Genomic DNA, 19,415 nt, shown 5'->3' with positions numbered 1-19,415 from the left:
ATATTGGTTTTTTTTTGTATATTGTTTTTATTAGCACCTTTGCTTATTACCTGTAGAATTCCGAAGGCAATAAAACTAGTGCAATGTTTTCTATGTACAATATATGTACTATGTATATGTATGTGCGTAGCCTTATAAATCAAATTTTGATTAAACACCTTTATCAAAAAACATTAATAGCACATCCTATTCCGGATGTTTAAGGACGAACAGTCCCAGCATACCGTGAAGACCGTGTATGATAACTATAACTCCTAGCTATATCTAATTTCCTGTTATGCAACTATAAATTATGTGATTCTATCTGAACCTAGACATCAGAATTAGTACTATTTCTTGTCTCCATACTCTATTCTGTAGGCTGAACATAGAATTCACTGATGCTCCCATTCTTCAAAGGGAGTTTTGTGAACTCTTTGCAAATGTTGTCACCTCCCTCTTTGGGAATTTTCATTGAGCAAGAAGCTTATCAGCAATATGAAAATATTAAACATGGTTATAAAATAAGCTGTATGAAAAGAACTGAGGTTTAGCACTAGTTACCACTGAAGTAAAATATATTTTATGTGTGCATAAATAAAATAATGCCAGCTATCACTGAGATACTGTTTGTACCAGTCATTGGGTAGGCATGCTACAGGCTTTCTTTTTCGATCTATAAACCTGTTTGAGGAAAGTACTAGTATTCTTATTTTTAAAGCCAGTTACAGTGGCATCCTTAGAGCTTAGAAATTAATCAAGTCGAAAAGCGCAAACCTAATGGTGGTGGGGTTTGAACCAGTGTCTCAAGGACACTAGCTCTTACCCTCCTAGAGGAAGATCACTGTAAAAAGAACCAGATTCATGATTAGGGAATTATTTTGGTTATAAACAAATTTCTATCATGCCCATATTATTTGGGGGTAAAGAATTACATATGCCATATTGCAAATTATATAAAATATTCATGTAGAAAAAAGGAAGGATACAAAAAGTGTTAGTTGTTTTTCTTAGTATGATAAGGATAGATGACTTTTTTGCTTCTCTGCATTTTTCTGTGACATTTAAAAACACGTATGTAAAAGAAATTCACCAAAATTTTAGTGGTGGTTATTGCTAGATGACGGCATTGTATTGATTTTTTAAATCTGTATTTTAAAATTTTGTATAATAAGCACATTTATGTTTGAAGTCAGGAAACAATAGAAATGCTTGTATTTCTAAAAGACAGAATTATATTTATTACATTATTTTAAGTGAGCATGAATTTCTGGCTATGTGAAAAGAATAATACTACAGGTAATAAAGTAGAAAAGAGTAACCTTCTAAAGTAAAGAAAATGTATTAATCTTTAGCATGTGTATAACTTTTTGCATTTTACTTCAACTAATTATCAGTAGTTTTAAGAATTATATTTGAGTTTAATGTAACTTTCCCTCTCCAGATTAGCAGAATGAACTAACCTTTAAAGCATGTATTATCCTGAAGTTGGAATGGTAATTTAGAAAAACAGTAATTGCTAAAAAGCACATATTTAAAACAAACTACTGGAATTCCCTGGCAGTCCAGTGGTTAGGACTCCATGCTTTCACTGCCAAGGGCCCAGGTTCGATCCCTGGCCAGGGAACTAAGATCCCACAAGCTGCATGGCGCAGCCAAAAAATAAAGAAAGAAAACAAACTATTAACATGTAACCTGCATGTCACTTTCCTTTTTCTGACCCAGAGCCATACCTGTCATCCAGTCGATCTAGTAACCCACCAGTTATTCTTCGAGCTTGAGCAGGGGACTCTAGGTTTCCACTTGATGTCTCATTCTGCCAACCTGTAATTGAAGACATTTCCAGTTCTGCTTGCTGAACACGTTTAAGAATAGCCTGTACTTTTTCTTCTGTCATCTCCTCAGACTCTACTCCTTCTTCAAGTTGAATATCCTCAAATAGAGATTTGAGTTTTTCTTCCATCATCTCCTCATCAGGACCAGATTTTCCTTTCTCTTGCTGCTCAGGGCTCACTCCTACTTTTCTAGTCTGTTCCAATGGCTCTGCTGGTTTAACATCTTTTGGGACCCCAGCCATCCTTCCGAGGTATTGAGGATACTCACTCAGACATACATTCTCCAACTGGCTCTCATGTACATCCACTGCTTCAGGTATTTCTGTCAAAGGCATTGAGTCTTCAAGTCTGCTCTCTTCCAAGGACGTGTCTTCTGCAGTTACGACTGGAGGTCCGTCTGCTGAATGCTCTACGTTTCCCTGGGAAGGCACTACCCCATCACTCAGTCTACTGGGGGTTCTAAGGGGAGATTCTATGCTAGAGAGATCACTAAAATAATCATCTTGCTGGAAAGGGGTGGGTGGTGTGTACTGCAACCCTGTGGGAGTTTCCAGTTCCACTTGAAGGGGAGGATAACCTATGGAAGACAGTACATTTGGACTGACTGGAATGAATTAGAGCACATCAAACAAAAACACACGGAATGACTTAAATTATATTAGGTATGAAAATGTGTGATGAATTACAGAATAATGTTGATAAATTTATTGGTGTAGTTCAAGTATATGTAATACAATGAAATAAAAGACTAGTGCAAACTACAATAAAATAGAATACTAGTTAATTAAGGTATAAATTGTTTATCGATTTTGGTAATTTTAATACAGTAACTTAAATACACAAGTTTGATCCAATATAAAGTTAGCTGTCATTACGTAAGATACATTTATTGCATGGCCAAATTAATATCTTTCTACTTTTAGCATGCAAAATCCACACTGTGGTGGACTGAATACAGCAAGCCACAAGAAACCAATTTTTATAATTAATTACTTATAACTTAGTTTAAGAACCGTACATAAGAGTGATGCTACCCAACTCTTAATTCTTAACTTATTTCACATGAAATTTACAGCAAAGAAAAATGAATTTAATCTTTGGAAAGAAATGACCATTAGATTTTAGAGCAGTAGTACTGGGAAAAACATCTAAAAAGATGTTAGGAAAAGGATTTAAAAAGCAGATAAAGTAGAAAAGACTCCATGTAAACTCCTCAGGTGTCATAATGTGACAGAGATGAAAGGGTTGTGTACGCATGAAAGTCTTGGTGAACTTGGTGGTAGGGGTCCACTCAGAAGCATGAACCAAATAAAGAGAAAAAAGAAATGATACACAACAGAGACGGGAGGAAAGCCATTTACAGAGAGCTCTCTGCATATTCATGACAGTGCTATGAGACAGCAGAAGTTCACTAACCAGCCTACACAAAGGGGAAGGGGGGAGGAATTGCCTTGTTTTAAACTTTGCTGCGTGGACTAAGGGAGTTATTTTTCTCCTTCAGCAGAGAGAAAAGTCAACAATGGTCTGGTCATGGTGAGGAAAGGAAGTTTCACAAAAGTTCAACGAAGAGGAGAGACCGGAACAAAAAGGCAGCCAGGCACACTTTCTGACTTATTGGTCTAAAAAACTAAAGCCTAATTTTTCCATCAGTCCAAGATAAATACCAACTTAGCTTTGGTTGTAAATTCAAATTACTATAGGTACGTGAACATTTTTCTGTTATGGTCACCCATAAACCAGAATGTTGAAAATCTGTCTAAGACTACGTGAGGTTTATAATCTGCACAAGTAAAATTTACTTCATAAACATAAATTTCCCTAAGAATTTTAAAAATAGAGAATATAAAATATTAAGATGCAGCAACAAAAGCCCTTGTGGATTTATTTAATGATACTCTGATTTTAAAATGTTAAATGAAACTTTCAATTCCATTGAATACTTCCATTGCTTTCTGATCATCTTGTTTGTTAAAACTACTTTTCTTAAAAAAGTTTCCCAGTAAAGAATATTAAAATATTCTATAAACTTGGCAAAAACCCAAAATTTGATATAATAGTGGTCTGTCTTTATCTTGTGCACAGAGAGTTTGGTCATCAATATATGGCCTCACATATAAGACAGGGCCTTGAAGAGAGCATTTTTCCAGGTTCTGTGATATTCATAAGCTTAAAAAGAAACCACTTTTGACATTATTACCCACATGTTTATGTTATGGGGATAACAAGGTACACTTTAAATTTTCTGTTGACTTTAGTAAGCAGAAACTTTCTAAGAATTTGAGATGTTTTGTCACATATGCAGAATTATAAGTTATTGATTATTGGTGGTCTAACTTTGCTGTTTAAAAATGGAAAAAAAATCACCATATTTAAAAAAAATTGAAATAGTAGAAAAATATCCCTAGCTCCTCTTCTTGCCTCCATAGCATCAACATTTTTGTACTCAAAATTCATTATAGGAATAAATTTCCATTTATGAACATCTTGAAAAACATAGTAAGATATTTGTCATACTTTTCTTAATACTTTGTTGAAAAAGGCCCCAATTTACATAATGAAGGAAAAATGACACCATTATCATATAAATTAAGCTAACGTAAAAGAGGAATTATTATATTAGCGACATCTATGCTCATTGAATTAGAAATTATGCTACCTTTTATATACGATGGGTCAAGTAGTGTTTTTCCAAACAAAAAAATGGCAGCATATGAAGTTAAAATAATGCTAAATAACGAAAACACCTGTTTGAGTGATACATTCGTCCCTTTCAGTACATGCTTAAATACTTGTTCTCAAAACAGTAATTAACCATTTTACTTAACAATTTGTATAACAGCCCACAATTTGGTTTTACCTAAATAGGAATAAAAGAGTTCCCTAGTTTTTTAGGTTAATATAAAAATGACAAAAGCAACATGTTCTCTAGATATTAAATTTTCTTCCATTTGGTCATATAAAACATTTGAGATACCAACTCTTTCAGTTAACTTATGCCTTTATATACTTCATTATCTGTATTTTGTATAACAGAGACATTTATCAAGTTTGTTCTGTCAGGGTGTTTGTTGGCAGGCTCTGGCAGAGAATATGCCGTGAAAATGAGAAGTTAAGTCAAGCAAATCATAATTTAGTTGGTTTTACGTGACTGCCTTGTCCTACTGCACCTTCAAATTTTATCAAATGATTAAGTAAATATGAACACTAAATTCAGTTACCATCCGCAGGGTCATGGAAAACACTGTTCTCATCTGCAAAACTTCTGGTGCCTGAAATATTTCCATAATCAAATATTGGTCCTTCCAGCAGAGTCACTATATCTATTCGATTAATTTTTGTCAAGACCGCAGTTAAGGCATCAGCTGAAAGAGGAGGGGAAAAAAAAAGGTTGAAAACCCAATTAAATGATTTTCTTCTAAGTCATCACAATACCCACACAAAGGCATGGCTCTCTTGACCCTCCTAGCGTCTTAGTCCCGCCTCACTGCACCTCTGCAATATTCACCACCCAGAGGGCTCAGAAAGCTCGCTGCTCCAGGGAAGATACGTTAGGGTCTTAAGAATCATTTTGTGAAGCCGTGTGTGATGACAGCCACATTCGTTCCGTCTCTGTAAGGCGCAGAGCAGATAGGCCTCAAGACAGCGAGACTCCCGTTAGTTATAAGGGGATCTAATAAACACATTCCTCTCCTGTTAGACTGTCAAAAAATATATATATGTCACCCTTATATTTGATGCTTAGCATTAATGACTTACTACGGTCAGGCCGACCCAGGCAAACCCCCAGTAACTGATTCCACATCGTTATGGGTTGGCATTTGTCACAGTATAGCACCACTCCCCTACCACCACCTAAACCACACAAAACCCAGGCGTACTGGGGAGTTCTCTGCCATCACAGACCAGGCTGGATAAAATGGTTTGATCCTATCCTTTTCTCTATTATCTCCCTGCACATCCATTTCTGGCCATAGCAGTAACTTCACATTGTTTCCCACTACCGCCCCATGACTGAACAGCTAGAATTATATTTTCATTTTTGATGGTCACAGAGAAAAATGCAAAAAATGCAAATATAGACAAAATGCCAAAAAGCCCCTACTACTTGCTTCCTAAAAAGCTTCCTAAAGACAGAAGTTTAGAATATTAGCACAAAATTAAACAAGTATAACTTCAAAAGGCTTGCCATTACTTTATGATCACTGTGATTTTATTAACAGTAGGCTTATCTAAAATATTAGACATATGCAATTTTGCAAGTTAAAGTAATATAATTTCAGCATACTTGTAGCATTTTTTCCGTCTCTGGTAACCCATTTTTTTAATAACATGAAGCTTTGAGAAATTAAAGAATTTGGATTTTCCACACGTATTTGATTGATTTCATCCACTGAAAAATTCAGTTCCCTTGCCAGTTCTGTAGAAAAGAAAAGGAGTTACTAAGATTTCATATTGTAATTTTATCACATATATTTCATAAAAGTAATGCTCAACTGCCCCCCCACCCCCCCAAAAAAGGGAAAGGATTTTATAGTAAAACCCAGGTACAGCCTTGGGCATTAATCTTTATATACTTGATTTCACAGGAAAATACTGATAATATACAAGCTGTGACTTATCTCTCCTAAGATAATTCCTTGGTTATAATCAGATTCCCTTTGGAGATTACTTTATAAAGATTCTTGCTCTGTTCAAAGAGGATGTTGCTAGATTCTTTTAACTCAGCCAAATTATTGTCTGCAATTTGAGCAAACTTCATACAAGATAGGTAGGGATATACAATTCATAAACATGGCACAAGAGGAGCCGGTAGAGTTTTCTCTCGGCAACCTCCATGAAGTAGATCTTTTACTCACATAATACTCTATTCTATATGCCTTCAAGTTTCATCAGTGCCACTTGGGAGGTTAAATGATGACTCCAAGCCAGATCATTGTCTATGAGATGCTGTCACTTGTGTAAAAAATAAAAGGGAGATAAGCTTTCTGTCCAGCTAAGTGTATATAACCACACACTCAATCTTGTAAATGCAGAGTGTGTCTTTGGAAGGATACATATGATATGCGTAGTTGCCTTGGGAGAGTTAAACTTGGGAGTCAAAGGTGAGTGGGAAGGAGACTTACTTTTCACTGTACATTTTTTGTACATTTAAAAAAGATGTGTCAGGTGTTTATTACCTTAAATGATTATAAAAAGTAAGAAATGGGAAAAAAAATCCATGGAAAAGGAACTGGACGATTCTATCCTGCTTAAGTACCATTTCCAGCAGTTTGGCAAAATGTATTCAGAGGCTCAAAAAAGTCTGTATCCTTTGACCAACTGATTTCACTCCTAGAAATCTATGGTGACAGTACACAGGGTTGTACACAATTATTTACATACATGAATGCTCACTGTAGGCTTGTACTACTGAAAAATTGAAAACAAAGCATGTGTTGAACAAAAGGAGAGAAGTTAATTAATGTAATGCAGTGGCTGGCAAAGTGATCACAGCCCACAGTTAGAAATACATTGTATATCATGATGCTTATATAAATGAAACCACATCTTTATGGAGCAAAACAACCTTACTATATGTCATAGACATTTTCTTTTCCTTTTAAAAACAAAAACAAAGCATGAATTGATTTCATGACTCACTAGTGCATTGTGACCAACAGCAAAACACCATTGTAAAGTACGGCTATTGGATGTTATTTGTCCATTAAAACCGAGATCAGAAAGTAAATAAAAAAGCAGAAAATTACATTGTGTATATAACATTTTAAAAGCTTTTTATTTAAAAAAAAAAAAAACAAAGTACATTAAGTTGCTTGTTAACAGCGGTTCTGAGGGATGGATCTAAATTTCGTTTTTCTAAATGCTAATTTTCCTAATAATCTTCATTGAGCATACAGTAATTCAAATTAGAAAAGTTAATTTTTTTTAAGTGCCTTATCTCTTTGTGTTTTAAGGGCAGTAATCCTTCCTGCCCTCGTGACCAAACCATATCCTTTGTCTAGAGACTCAGTGAAGAGCAAAGACACATTGTCACTGAGAATTTTACAGTTTTATGACTTTGTCTCGCTATTCCTTTTTTTTTTGCGGTACGCGGGCCTCTCACTGCTGGGGCCTCTCCCGCTGCGGAGCACAGGCTCCGGACGCGCAGGCTCAGAGGCCATGGCTCACGGGCCCAGCCTCTCCGCGGCATGTGGGATCCTCCCGGACCGGGGCACGAACCCGCGTCCCCTGCATCGGCAGGCGGACTCTCAACCACTGCGCCACCAGGGAAGCCCTCTCGCTATTCTTATGTCACATATTCTCCAAGAGTTTACTCTGACAAACTAAGGACTGGTTTTGCTTAAAGAAAATAATCTAATAGTTATGGGTAAATAATACACAAAATCAACATTAGCTCCAGGATATTTTCAGATTACAGTGTCCACTGTTAAAATATAATTCTATTATTAATCTTATGTTCAGAAATACTTATACATAATGAATTACTGTTAACTCTCAACAGTCTGCAAAGGATTACTCAGACCCACTGTTTCTTAAGAGCTCCACTAGGCCAGGTCAGTAGCAGTGTGCCTGAGGGCAGGGCTGGGCGGAAGGAGAGAGGAGGCCTTAATACAGAGGGTGAGGAAGGCCTGGGATTCAGGGCATTCGAAGGAAATAAATGTAAATGACCTTTATGTGCCATGATCTAGTTTCATGTTGTCCATTTTGATAGCCTAGATAATTGTTTCCCTGAGTAGAGAATGTATGTCGCTGATAGTATGCAAGATGACTTTAAATAGGACAATAATTAACATTTATTTATATTTAACTGTTGTTTTTTGGCTGTGCATTAAAAAAAAATACACTCAACCTATAAGCCTTAAAATTTCTCTGATTCATGTGAAGTAGGATTTGGGGGGCCCAGTTAACATCAAAACTACAAAGCAGGGGCTTCCCTGGTGGCGCAGTGGTTGAGAGTCCGCCTGCCAATGCAGGGGATACGGGTTCGTGCCCCGGTCCGGGGGGATCCCACGTGCCACGGAGTGGCTAGGCCTGTGAGCCATGGCCGCTGAGCCTGCGCGTCCGGAGACTGTGCTCCACAACGGGAGAGGGAGGCCACAACAGTGAGAGGCCCGCGTTCTGCAAAAAAAAACCCCCAAAAAACTACAAAGCAGTATTGTCCAGTTGACACAGAGCCTTATCTTCATCTTTAATGAAGTAAAATCAAGCCAAAAATTCCTCTTCTACACCCTGATTATGAAAAGTTTCATTCATTTCACAGAGCTCCACTATTTTTGTAAATTGAATAGATTCATTCACCTGTATCCTATTTTTTTCAATTTTAATTCAAAATTTAAGCTTAACTCTCATCCTTTGTTTTCTTGTTTATATAGTCATTGAACATGATCCTTGTTTTCCATTATCAAAATGACATAAGATTTCCTTTTAAATAAATCTTTGAGCGTAAAAGTGAGCCCGCTTAAAAGTATCAGCTCAATAAGCATGCAAATATGTGTATATCGTAAAAATTGTGACAGTGACTCACGAATGATTAAGATTTGTGAAACCTAGGCATGGATCAGTTGAACTATTGCCTAAGAGAGCTGATCTAAGGGCATAAGCCATAGCTAAAATTTTTGGATTATTTGAAAACCATAGGCCTTAGCTACGTTTTCCTATATGCCACAAAACAAATTTGCTACTAGGTAAAAGGTTATCCCATATTACCAGAAATGGCACTGTGAAGAAAGTGCTTAAATTTAAGGTAAAATAAGATTTAAATGTCTATTCTTTAGGGTATGTGCATAGAAAAGTTTTGAAAAACACAGTATACTATAATTAACTCTGGGTAGATAGAATTACAAGTGATAAAAATGTTTTTTACTCATTGCTTTTTGTTTTTAATAATAAACTGCTTGTGAAAAAGACAAATTAAGGAACTGTTTCATTCAGGTGTATACACACTTACCTGTCCAACTAAGTCCCAGGTGATCGGCTACTATTGCCATCCTGATATCTGTCCGTTCACATGGACTCTGTGGACCTACGATTTACAATTTCTTAATTAAAATAATCATCAAGAAAGACACGATACTGGAAAATTGCTTTTAGCAGTATTCAGATTTTACAGAGAGACTACTGCTAACACTGTACACTTAAATGTGTCCTAATCACCTACATGAACACTTCTCTTTTCACATGACTCACTTGATTTTCACCTGCATCAGGCCAATGTCAGACTACATGGATGCTCAATGTAATGGAATTCAACATGCTGACAAGCTAGCTACTTTAAGTAGTTACAGAAGTGTCGTGTTGGTGAAAACACCACGATGGCATGTCAACATCTGTGCTTTTACTTTGACAGAATCATATCCATTAGCACACTGAAAAAAAAAAAGTTGCTCATCTTGAATGACACCGATATCTTCAGCATGCTTCCCTAGCTGTCTACAGTGTCGTTGGGTTAAGAGGAAGAAAGAAGGGTATATAGACAGCACGTACAGATGACAATGACAGAATGAGAAACTACGGTTAAGTCACTCCACAGGCAATCACAACAGTTCATGCACTAGGGTCTACAAGTTGGAAAGTGTTTACAAACTATGCTCGTTCTCCAGGATGTGAGCAAAGAGTGCTCGAGAGACCTGACTGCCTTCATTCTCACCAGTCCTCCTACTGCTCCATTTCTCACTGCCGGCCTTTTCACTCTTTGATTTTAAAGGTGCTGCCTCTGTTTTCTTATCTCTAGCAGACTTCGCTGTAACCGAAGGCTGGCCACCCCGGGAAGTCTCGGACAACGACGTGTTTCTCGAGGTACTGTCTTCCTCATCGGACAACTCGGACTGCATCTTTTTGTCTTCTTCCGAGAGGCGGTCCACAAGCTTTAAGGTCTCACCACTAATTCCCTTAAAATATTCAATGGAGTGTTTACATACTTCCTTAAGCTGACTTTTCCTAACTTTAACTGTGGTGGTGGTGGTGGTGGTGACGGTGGTGACACAGGTGGATCTTACCTTTACTGGCAACTTGGATGGAAGCTGTTTGGCCTTGCCTCTGTCTGGCTGCCCCTGCTTTTGTGTAGCACACGGTTTTCTAACTGAACCTGTGTTTTCCCTGTGTGTATTCTTCACTGGAATTCTGGACTTTACATCTACACGTGAAGAAGCAGTAAGGGTTTTGGTTTTCTCAGATTGACTAACCTGCTTCATTTTACTCACATGAATGTTTGGCATATGATCTGGTGGGAAGAGATCTTTTGGTGAAGTGGCCTTTATGGGAAGTTTGGATTTTCGCCTAATCCCTATTGATTCCTTTGTCTTTTGCTGCTCTCCGAGAACTTTCTGTTTCTCTCTCACACAGTGTCCTTGCAGTACCCCTGTCCTTTTTCCTGATGAGCTTTTCACTGGATTAGCTCTCTCTGTGGTACAAGTGGGTGCAGAATGTTCTGTCAGAACTACGTGACTTGTAATGTTATCTGTCTGTATAGTGGAAGAATCCAAATTGTTGTTGTTATTAAAGTTATCTTTTTGAAAATCATGTTTTTCTTGGGGCCTAACGCCCATGTGGCTATTGGCTGTATTTGAAATCACTGTTACAGGTTCATTCTCTAATCCCTGACCACTGGTCATCACAGCTTCTATCTTATCTGTCACTTCTCCAGGGCCTTCTTTCTTCAAGGTCATGGTGGACGCAGAAATTCCCATCTTTATAGGCGTGCGCAACTTGGGGTCAAGTTTAGAGGTGTTAGTGGCCGCTGCTGCTGCTTTCTCCTGGGAGCCGCTACCGGATGTGCCTTCCTGACACTCTCCGCTGGTCGGGATGCTGGGGTTAGGTTCCACTGTAGGTGCCTCTACATTTCCCTCTAGATTGGTTTCTACAGTGGTGTCCCCTGCCTGTGGCTGTGGTATGGCAGTGACTGTACTTTTATCCCCTTCCCCCGGGTCCCCTGACTTCCCTTCAGAAGTATGCTCACCAATCTGGAAAAATTGGAGCCTCTCTTCCACAAAATCCCTCTTGCTCATGTCAATTGCACCACTGCGAGTCATCTCAAACATTTTTCCTTCATGAAATGGGAAGGGGTTAGGCTCACTAGTAGGGGTACTTTCGTCAGTTGGCGTTCGGGCTGGCGTTGTATCAGGGGTGGTGGCTGGAGAGCGGTCTTCCACAGCCAGACCAAATGGCTTAGTTTCATCTTCCCGTGATTTACTGTCATAAACGTCATCATCCCCTCGGTTATTAGACCAGGGGTCAAAATCTAGACCTTTGGTAGCTACTGTCTTAAAAGGAGTGGCAAATTCTTCATCTACTTTGTAACTGAAATAAGTATCAGGAAACACTGATCTGTCAGGATGTCTGCCTTCTAGTGTGAAAAACTGGGCCCCCGACTTCTGATCAGTCTTAGCGGGAGTCTTGTCAGATGAAGGGCTTTTGGAAGGTGGCTTCTCTTCATCTGGCCCCACCCTTCCCTCCTCCTCCTGGATAACTTCCAACTTGCTTTGGCTAAAGGAGCGATCAGCTGGCTTCAGAATGCCCTCCGTGTTCCAGACATCTTTCTTCAGCTCCAGGGTTTGACTTGGGAATTTAGAATCACTCTCTGTCAAGCCGTCATCTTCGTCTTGCAGGTCGTAGCCGTCCAGAGAGTCGATCTCTGTGGCATCTGTATCGTGAGAAAACTCTGCCGTGGTGGCAATGGAACACTCTGTGATGGACTGGTCGTTGTTCCCATTCTGGGCCGTTTCATTCTGAGGTGAATCAAGGCCAAGGCCAAATTCAGTATCTTTTCCAGATCCATTCATTTCTGATTCTTTCTGGGTGGAAGCCTTTTCAGCGGAGGCTTTGGATTTTGTCACTTCTTTTTGTTCGTCGTCGACCTCCTTTAACTTGAAGGTGTATTTTTTGACCGGGACTGGTTGATAAAGGGATTCGTCATCGCTGGAGTCACTGATGTCCGCCCCAGGAGGAACTGGGGAAGGCGGCTGCACCCTGATGACCGGTTCCGCCAGCCGGTACTTGTCATGCTCGTCTTGCAGACTGACTTCAATCATGTCAACCTCTCTTTCAGGGAGGTAAGGATGTTTCTTATCGGACTCCATCTGGTCTGCATCCAGCGGTGGAGGAGGGGGAAATTCAATGTAGGCAACTCTGTTAGCTCTGAGTCTTTGGTTAGAGTCTGTGCTCACACTGCTAGGCGTGTGGCGCCCGACTGCTGCCGTCTCCTCCACTGCGGTCTGCTGTAAGGAGGCTGACCTGGCCTGTCCCTCCTCCTCAGATTCCTCCGAAACCTCGGGAATTGGGCTGGGTTTGCCTGGTATATAAGCTATAAGCGAGTCGGGTGTCTTAGATGTAAATTCATAACTCACTTCCTCTGAACTGGGCGTCTCTGGGGTTAAAGGGCTTTTCCCAGAGCTGTCTAGAAAGGACACTTGCTCTAGAGTATCATCTTCGGGACTAGCCTGGGGAGAAGGGGGTTGCTTTTGCTGTCTAGTTGTATAAAAGGTCCCCCTGGTCTCTTGTACCGTCTTACATTCCTGACTTATGATTTTTTTTACACCTCCTTGTTGTATCTCCTTTTCATACTGCTTCCCCACCTGTACAAAACTGACATAAACAGGTAAAGTTTTTATCTCTTTCCCTCCCTCCGTCTGGGCCAGTGGTGCAACTTTTTCCAATCCATCAATGGGACTGTGGTCGAGTACATCACTGGAGGGCGATTCCTTTCCTGGGCTAAACTCTAGAGAATCAGGAGACTTGGTCGGGGAGAGCTCGGTTTCATCGAGAGGCGGGCATAAGCCTACGTAACTCTGACGTTTGGAAACTTTGCTGATTTCTGAATAGGTAACTTTTTCATCTTCTGTAGCATTAAAGTGCTGTGTCTCAGCTGTCTCTTTACTCATACTTGAGTGGGATAACTTTTGTGATAGTTCATGTTTTGGAAATGTCGACTGCTTGCAAAAACCATCGGGAATGTCAGAAGACGGCGTCCTCCTTTCCTCCGCAGCCCTGACAGGGATGTGCGACACTGCCGAGCTCTCACTTCTCCTGGAAGGTTGGTCAAGAGATCCACCTGGATGTTCCCCGTCTTTAACACCGTATTCCCTGTATAAGACTTTTTTGGAGGGAGATTTTACAGTCATTTCCTTAATTTCTGAGAGAGAGCCATTTGTTAACAATTTGTGTTCTCTCTCGGTCACAGACAGAAATTCATCCCTCTGATCAACAGTTTTACTCTCAGGGTGACCAACGTGATTCTCTCTTACATCATGAACAAGTACATGCGAAAGTTTCTCTTTCTGCGACTTATTGTTAGTGGCTCCAGGACTTTCCCACGTTCTAAAGACCTTTTTGTCCCATGGTCCCTGGGTTGCTAATTCTGCGGTTACGTGACATGCCAAGTCCTTAGGCTGTTGCTCAGAAAAATAGTCAGGCATTGCTTTACTTGAGATTTCAGTTCTCTGTTTTTTCACATCATCAGAGCCAAAATCACTTACAGCCGTTTCATGGCTCTGGACATGCTCATCTTTAGCTCTGAATACCGTAAGATCTTTTTGCATAGGGACACTTTCATCCAAAGGGCCTATGGCCTTCTGTTTCTCTCTAGCGAACACTTGGTAGACAGGTAGCTTGCTCTCCTGGATTTTTTTAACTGGGATTCTGGATTGGCCATCCGGCTTTGTGTCTTCTTGAGAAACGTCCTTACTTTTGGCCTGCGTGCCTTGTTCAAATTTTAATCTAATGGAACTGAGTTTCGATTGTTTGAGCTGAAACCCAGACTGGGGCCCTTCTGATTCTTTGCTCTGTGAACGACTTCCTTGGGCTTCCTCTGTGGACTTGCTATCCTCAGTCTGTTGGGAAGGAACCACCTCCGGGCTGCTGGGCAGACTGACTGCGTCCTTCTCGTCGGCTCTGGGGAAGCCTTGTCTGTCACAGCCACGCTGCCTCGCCTTGACCCACTCGTCACTGTTGACCAGCAGTTCTGTCAGCAGTGCTTTCTCAGGGCTGCTACCGGTAGAGCTTTGAGATGAGTATTCTTTGCCATTCCTAGGGTGTGGCTTTTTCTCTGGGGACTGCAGTTCATCATTGAGCTTTTCGGTTCTGTCACGAAAAAACTGTGACACTTCAGTCAGTTTTTCTTCAGCTTCCTTCACGGTCCTGTCCACCCTATCTTCGTATATCAACTTCTCTCTACCTCTGTCTAATCTGTCCTCAGCAAAGCGCATCCACATGGCATGTTTTGGACTACTAACATCGCCAGAATAGTGCAACACTGTTACTTTATCAAAATGCTCATCCTTAGACACTTTACCTACACCATTTTCAGACACATCTTTATAGATTTTGGAGAGAATTTCTTTTTGGGGGGCAGTGACTACTTTTTCTCTGGCCCGCTTATCAGACCCCTGTAACTCTGAGCTAGGGGGTCCCGCATGGTCTGTAACTGATTCCTCGGTATCAGAATGAGACACATCTAGCTTTTCTGACAGAAGCATTTTCTCAGCAAACCTGTAAGATTCCCCTCTTAGTTCTGACAACTCATCGTCATGGTATTCTATTGAGTGCTGACTCCAAAGCTTCAGTGTTTTATAAGAGTCATCAGATATGAGCTGAGCAGAACTGGGGCGACTATCTTCTTCTTGGGACACGGGAGTGTTTACTCTGGAAGACTCCAGATAAGAAGGCAACGACTCTTCAGCAGTGAGTTCTTCTTCTTCTTGCTGACCCTGTTCCTCTGAACAAGGAAAAGCATCGTGTTTTTCTGGCAGAAAATCTTTTAGGTTAATATCTCCCCGGGATAAGTCTTTCTGATATACATACATTTCCTTTTCGGGATGCTTTTTGGTTTCTCTAATAATGACTTCAGTGGGCTCAGCTTGGTTACCTTTTTCGATGTGGACTTCTATTATACGCTCCAGTTTGGGTTTCATTTGGTTGTCCTTCTCTGCGTGCTGGGCTGAGGTTTCAGCAGCAGACTTGTGAACGTCTGGGGACACTGCCGACTTATGTTCAAACAGACCTGCCAGCTCTTTGGAAGGGTCTCGCCCGGACTGAAAGGCCTTCATGATGTCGTGGACTGACATGGTTTCTTCAATTCTCTCAGAGGCGCCTTCACTGCCTGGTGGAGAATGATAAACCATTCTGGTGGTTGTGGTTATGTGAGTCTCTTCTTTAACACGCATGCCTTTGCCCAGAACGTGACTGTGGTCGTCTTCTTCGCTACTGGTTTTCATTTGAAACGCTTTGACTTTTTCTTTAATACTAGAAGCGGTGGGCTTTGGTTCCAGCTCCATAAACGTAGGTGACGGTTTGGGTGACATGGGCTCCTCTGGTTGGGACGGGGGAGCCTCTCCAGCTGAGGGCTCATAGCTCCTGATAACATGAACCACTTCCGTTCTCGTTTCTGTAATGACCGGAGGGATGGGGACTTCCTGAAAAAGTGGTTTGGGACCAGTGCTTTCAGCGCTTTGTGGGGCTGAAGGTGTTTTCTCACTTCTTGTTTCAAAGCCGCTGTCAGACAAGGGACTTTTATCTTGGTCATGCTGAGAAAAGTCATCTGGAGACTCTAAAATAGTATCTGTTCCAAAGAAGGAGTCGGCCGTCTTACATAACTCCTTCTCGGAGGTGGAAGACCTCATGGAGGCTGGAGGCATTTTGAGTTTGTGTTCCTGCAGGGCGATTGCTGGTTTTAAAATTCGTTTCTGTCTCTCTTCACCATCCTTCTTGGCATCCTCAAACTTGTACTTGAAGTTCGTCAGTGAACTACTCCCGATATCATTTGTTAGGTAATCGATAACTTGGGCCAAGTTATAGTCCTTGTCGGAGGCAGCCTTTGCCTTAACTTGTGCTCTCTCTGGCGGAGATGGAGAACGGCTCGCAGCAGCCTGTTGTCTTGCCTCTCTTATTTCTTCTGAACTGAATTCTGTCCAGTCGTCTTCGGGAGAATGTCCGTTGTCACTCTTTGGTGATTTGGGTGGTCCCTTGTTATCCACACAGACATCCTTTTTAAGGATTTCACTAACTTTCACTAAGTCTTCCTTCACTTTCTCGACAATTTTGAAAGGTTCTTCGTCGTCGATTCTCCCTTCTTTGGGGAGTTCAGGTTGGAATGGCTTCTCCTCAGGCACGTCTGTTTGGAGTATTGCAGTCATCCGCATTAGGTCCTCCTTCATTTCAGCCACGTCTTTTAGTATCTCCTGACTGGAAGACAGAGAAGATGGCGTAGACAGCTTGAGGGCAGATGGTGCAAGGAACAAAGATGACTTAACTGGAGATGAAGTTCGATTGAAATGGGGCTGAGGAAGTGTCTCCGTAGTCAATGTTTTAATGGGCGACAGCAGGGCTGCTGCTGATTTTGTAAGTGAATTAGAGTCTGGAAGTTTCTTTAATGCTGGTTCCGGCAAAACATTGACTACAGAGTATACTGGCACTGTTATTACTGATGAAGTTACAGATGAGGTAGTTGCAGATATCGACGACCCGAGGGATGTATAGAGTGCACTTGCAGAAGGAGTTCTTAGAGACTGAAAAGCTGATGGTGCTGGAGAAACATATGACCTGAGTGGGGAAAACGGCATTGCTGTGGTGGTCGGGAACACTTTCTCAACTGCGTCAGTGGCTCCGTTAACCACAGAGCTCACAGAGTGTGTAGCTGTAGCAATTTTTTCCTGTAACGTGGCAGTGGCTTTGCATCCGTTAATTAAAGTTGAAGATGATGGATATTTCAGAGGGGAAATAGATCCGTTGACTAATGCTACCTCTGCGTGTCCAGGCATCTGTTTCACGGGTGATGAGAGAGAAGAGGCCATCGTAACTTTAGCTGATGAAATGATATCAGCTGTTGATTTAGCTGGAGACACCACTGACATTAAAGGTGAAGATATTAGCGGTGCTGTGGATGTGATAATTGACTTAAATGGCAGACTCGAGGAATACATATTAATGTTTGATTTGGGGGAAGCAGGGGGTGTCATGGTAATGGACGACCTCTCCAAAAGAGACCCTGCTGTAGTCACCGGGGACGTTCGAGAGGAAAACGTAGAATTGGATGCCAGCCCCTTTAAAGGCGAGGCCTCCATGACTGTGGGAGCTCTAACCAGGGTACCAGAGGAAACTTGGATATTGTATGGAGACTGTGACACCACTGTTTTTATTGGCGAAGAAATTGTCCGAAAGGATCTAATTGGAGATGCCACATCACTAATGGATTTAACCGAAGATGTAGTTGATGCGCCTAACGTGGATTTGATTGGAGAAGGAGTCGAAACAGACCATATTGATTTTAATGGAGAAGCTGATGGCGTATTAGAGGAGGAACTTGATAAGGAAGTGAAGCCTGACGTGGCCGGCCCGGGCACTGTCATCGGAGCTGCTGTGCAGGACTGGTATGCTCTTGCAGAAAAGAATGGCTTGTATGAGTAAGTGGTGGGGAGGGATCTCGTTGGTCCTGCGCTCCGTTCAACTGTTTCTTAAATTTTAAAATGAAATCAAACACAAAAATCAACAAAAATGGTTGAGAAACAGAGAGACCAGAGAAAAAAATTGGTCAGTAAACTTTGAAATATTACAAAAGCAAGTACAATTGTTTGCATGATTTAGAATGGAAGAGGCAAAAGGAACAATTAAGAGGAAAAAAAAAATTGCTACAGACATAACTAATCCAAAGTTAAAAACAAAAACTAAGTAAAACACAGAGCAGTGTGAAATGAAAAGACAGAAAAAGCACGTTGCAACCAAATAGGCCAACAGTGAAAAAAACCAGAAAAACAAAAAACACAAGGAAACGATGATGAGAAAAATAACCACAATGGAAAAACTATTCCCTTACTTCCTATTGACTTTCTTATGTGCTGGTTTTGAAATATCAGTAGCCGTTCTGTTTTGCCCGTATAGGTACATGTTTGTTTCGTGCAACCATGTAACTCTCATTTTAGTAAGTTCTAATGTTCCATCTCCTTGGACCTCTCGGTGATACAGATTGCACCTACTTAGAACCACATCAATGTGCGTAGCTATACATGAAATGTCTAAAACTCTTATTTTAGAAAACCACTCAAGCCTATTTCATGCAGGATCCAAAATAACTTTTAAGTGACAGGCAACTGATGTGCAAACTGTGAAGCCACTGGATTTTAAATCTGTATCTTCCATGCACAACTCGGTTATGCTTCACACCCGTAAAAAGCCAATAAGAGCAAGAAGTTTTCTGAGTCAGAATTTTAAAAGAAAAAAAAAAAACACAAAAGGAATGTTTGCATTTATCTTTTCCATGCAGTATATTCCTTTTGGTGAGGAAAAAAGGAACGTAACATGAAATGATTTTAGAATGCATGTGTACGCACACACAAAGGGGGGGGGGGGAAACCAGAAATATGGTTCATGGTTACCATAAGCAAGCAAAGCAACTGAAAACATTTTCTCATGCGCGATATATCACGGCAAACGAGCCAAAGAAGTAATACAATTTTTATGCCATATTATGCACAATGTGTAAACTTTAAAAACACTTTCACAAGAGTATTTAGAAAGAAGAGTACACTTTTTCCATGAGATGTGAAGTCTTGGTACCTTTTGAGATTTTTTTTTTTTGGCCGCCCCTCGCAACTTCTGGGATCTTTAGTTCCCTGA

General features: G+C 40.7%; 1 protein-coding gene across 1 annotated transcript in view; it reads right to left on the bottom strand.

Moving 5' to 3' along the window:
- Positions 1 to 19,415, bottom strand: part of ANK3 (ankyrin 3) — a 333,291-nt gene that overhangs the window by 28,655 nt on the left and 285,221 nt on the right. The window contains exons 36-40 of the mRNA XM_082855185.1: positions 10,462 to 18,249; positions 9,763 to 9,837; positions 6,100 to 6,231; positions 5,033 to 5,176; positions 1,713 to 1,803 (exon numbers count right to left, since the gene is read on the bottom strand). Coding sequence (XP_082711311.1) covers positions 1,713 to 1,803; positions 5,033 to 5,176; positions 6,100 to 6,231; positions 9,763 to 9,837; positions 10,462 to 18,249 — 8,230 coding nt within the window. The remainder of the gene's footprint in view (positions 1 to 1,712; positions 1,804 to 5,032; positions 5,177 to 6,099; positions 6,232 to 9,762; positions 9,838 to 10,461; positions 18,250 to 19,415) is intronic.

This window comes from Leucopleurus acutus (genome assembly GCF_964270905.1).
Source record: "Leucopleurus acutus genome assembly, chromosome: 14".
NCBI lineage: Eukaryota > Metazoa > Chordata > Mammalia > Artiodactyla > Delphinidae > Leucopleurus > Leucopleurus acutus.
The sequence above is the reverse complement of the archived record's forward strand: the minus strand, read 5'-3'. Positions and strand labels throughout refer to the sequence as shown.